Source organism: Atta colombica, unplaced genomic scaffold, assembly GCF_001594045.1.
Source record: "Atta colombica isolate Treedump-2 unplaced genomic scaffold, Acol1.0 scaffold22, whole genome shotgun sequence".
In the NCBI taxonomy this organism is placed as follows: Eukaryota; Metazoa; Arthropoda; class Insecta; order Hymenoptera; family Formicidae; genus Atta; species Atta colombica.
Genome location: NW_017259316.1, coordinates 497947 through 500537, shown reverse-complemented (window position 1 = coordinate 500537; position 2591 = coordinate 497947). Strand labels below are relative to the sequence as shown.

The 2591-nt window shown below is 25.5% G+C and overlaps 1 protein-coding gene across 1 annotated transcript in view; it reads left to right on the top strand.

The window, feature by feature from the left end:
- Positions 1 to 866: 866 nt before the first annotated feature.
- Positions 867 to 2591, top strand: part of LOC108687881 (circadian clock-controlled protein) — a 5242-nt gene continuing 3517 nt past the window's right edge. The window contains exons 1-2 of the mRNA XM_018193899.1: positions 867 to 1060; positions 2314 to 2545. Coding sequence (XP_018049388.1) covers positions 985 to 1060; positions 2314 to 2545 — 308 coding nt within the window. The 5' untranslated portion in view covers positions 867 to 984. The remainder of the gene's footprint in view (positions 1061 to 2313; positions 2546 to 2591) is intronic.

Sequence of the window (2591 nt, the reverse complement as noted above, 5' to 3'; positions counted from 1 at the left end):
AATTTATATTATATAATTATTATATATATTTATTAACAATTTAATAATGTTTTAATAAATATTTGTATTTAATAATTCAATTTTGTATTTTAAATAAACATTTTCTCATTTTATCTCAATTTTTACAAAATATATCTACATATTAAAATAATTTTTAATCCAGATTCTAAATTGTTAACCAAACTTTTGTTTTTATTTTCAAATAAAATATAGAAAAATCTGTAATTTTTTAATAACTTTTTATTTTGTTAAAAAACGCATAATACATCTTCTATCCCTAATATGATATTCTTACAAATTATAATAAAATATTGGATACAATTGAAAGAACAAATTTAATATTTTAATTTAAATGCCAATAGAAATAAAATTTAAAAAAACAAAAAAATTACTTCATAATTATTTTTAAAATAAGTTTTTCAAAAAACTAGTTATATTCTCCAATTATAATATATAATAAACGATATAATCATAATGAGAAATTGATTATTTATGTAAAACATATCCCGAAACTATTCGGTTCAGACATACAATATGACCTTGTCATTTCCTCTTTGCTTTCAATAGAAGTTTATGAGATATGAAACCAAAGCAACATCCGTGATACCGTTTAAAAAAAAAACATATTTGTCTATCATTGTCTGCATAATATGCATGTTCACAACCAAATCATCCATCTGTACATATTCATTCTCACAATCAGTACATGCACTTTTCTTTTTGCAAATGCATAAAAACAGGTATCATATAAGTAATAATAATGGCTTTCATTTTGTTTGTGGGGGTGGCGGGTGATATGGAGAGGGAAAGATGGTCATTGTTATAAGACGTTCAGATTGTCGGATCATACACTTCCAGTTCGACTATTCTCGAACCACCTGTCACCGTAGTTCAGCAACCCCATTGTCGAATCTTGCACCCAGGCCTTTGCCAGAAGACAATTTTGTTGAGCTTTCTGTCTGCTCATTTTCCATTTTTTGAAAAATGGCATCAGCGAAGGCAACATTTACGATCCTCTTGACTGTGGCGACGATCGGCGTGATATCTTCACGAGATATACGTAAGTAAATAGTACAGGTAAAATCCCTCAAAAGTGATATTTATTTTTAATATCGACTTAAGTACTAAATAATATCAATGGAATAAAAATTTTTAAAGATAGTTTTATTTAGTTTATTTATTTTTTGGTAAACTTTTGCCGTTTCTCTAATGTACTATTACACTATTATACAAGTTATTAAATAGAGAGAGAGAGAGAGAGAGAGAGAGAGAGAGAGAGAGAGAGAGAGAAAGCTAAATGCTAAAAGTCGATTTAATGGCTGTTATTAACATCGTAAGATTTCTTAATTAAGATTTCTAAATACGTTTATTAGTTTTTAGAATTTTAGAATTATTTAGTTAGTTTTAGAATTATTTTCAACGTTTTCAACAGTTGAAAATAAACCCATATGCGCAAATTAAGCTGATATTGTCAACATTAAGATTAAGTACTTCTGATGATCTGTAAATTTTAGAATTTATCCAAGAATAGAGTAGAGTACACATAAGTAGAATATTATACAATTTTACTTGAAAAATAGATTATTAGACAAGAAACATTTGAAGAACATATACACACATACTCATACAATGTATCTTACAGGAAGTGTTGAAATTAATCAGTTATTTTTAAAAGCACAAGAAAAATAAAATATTTTTAGTAAAGAAAATTGGCAATTTTATTTACATATAGAATAAGGATATTCGGAAATATTTATTATTTAATAAGTATTTATAATAAAATGCTAAATATTGCTAACTTTAATAAAATGTAGCTTCTCATATAAGAAACAAGTGAAAATTTTTATTTGTGTTGAGTGAAAAGTATCATATGTGTTAAATTCAATACTTTTGGATACATAAATTTTAACTTCACTTTTTACGTCATTTTAATTGCCAAGAAATATTGCATAAAGAACATAAATCAACTTAACAGAATGCACGTTTCTTTATAAATATAATTAAGAACATATTTTATATTTATCATTCACTATTTAAATGCAACTATTTAAATATAATTTATGTTCTTTGCATTAATGTAAATACATTTAAATAGTGAATGATAAATATAAAATGCGCTCTTAATCAAAGATCGTATAAATGCATTATATTAAAAGAATATTACATTATAAAAATTAAATCTTGTATTTATAAATAGAAATTAAACGATAAAAAAATTAAGGATTGGTTTGTAACAACGACCGCTTATTATATAACATTTCCAATATTACTATATTTATGACAATCTGATGACGGCTTCCACTATGATTGCAGCCGAATTCCTGCATATTTGTCAAACGCACGATCCGCATTACGAGACATGTGTCACTGAGAGTATAGAGTATTTGAAACCATATCTTAAAACAGGTGTACCGGAATATAATATTCCATCGTTGGAACCTCTCATACTAAAAAAAATAACGTTTATACCAACAAGTAATTTACGATTAGAGGCATCTGATGTTGAGACAAAGGGTGCCAGTAACTTTATAATTAAAAAAGTGAAGTAAGTATAAAAAATGTAATACTATTTATTATAGAATATATTTATA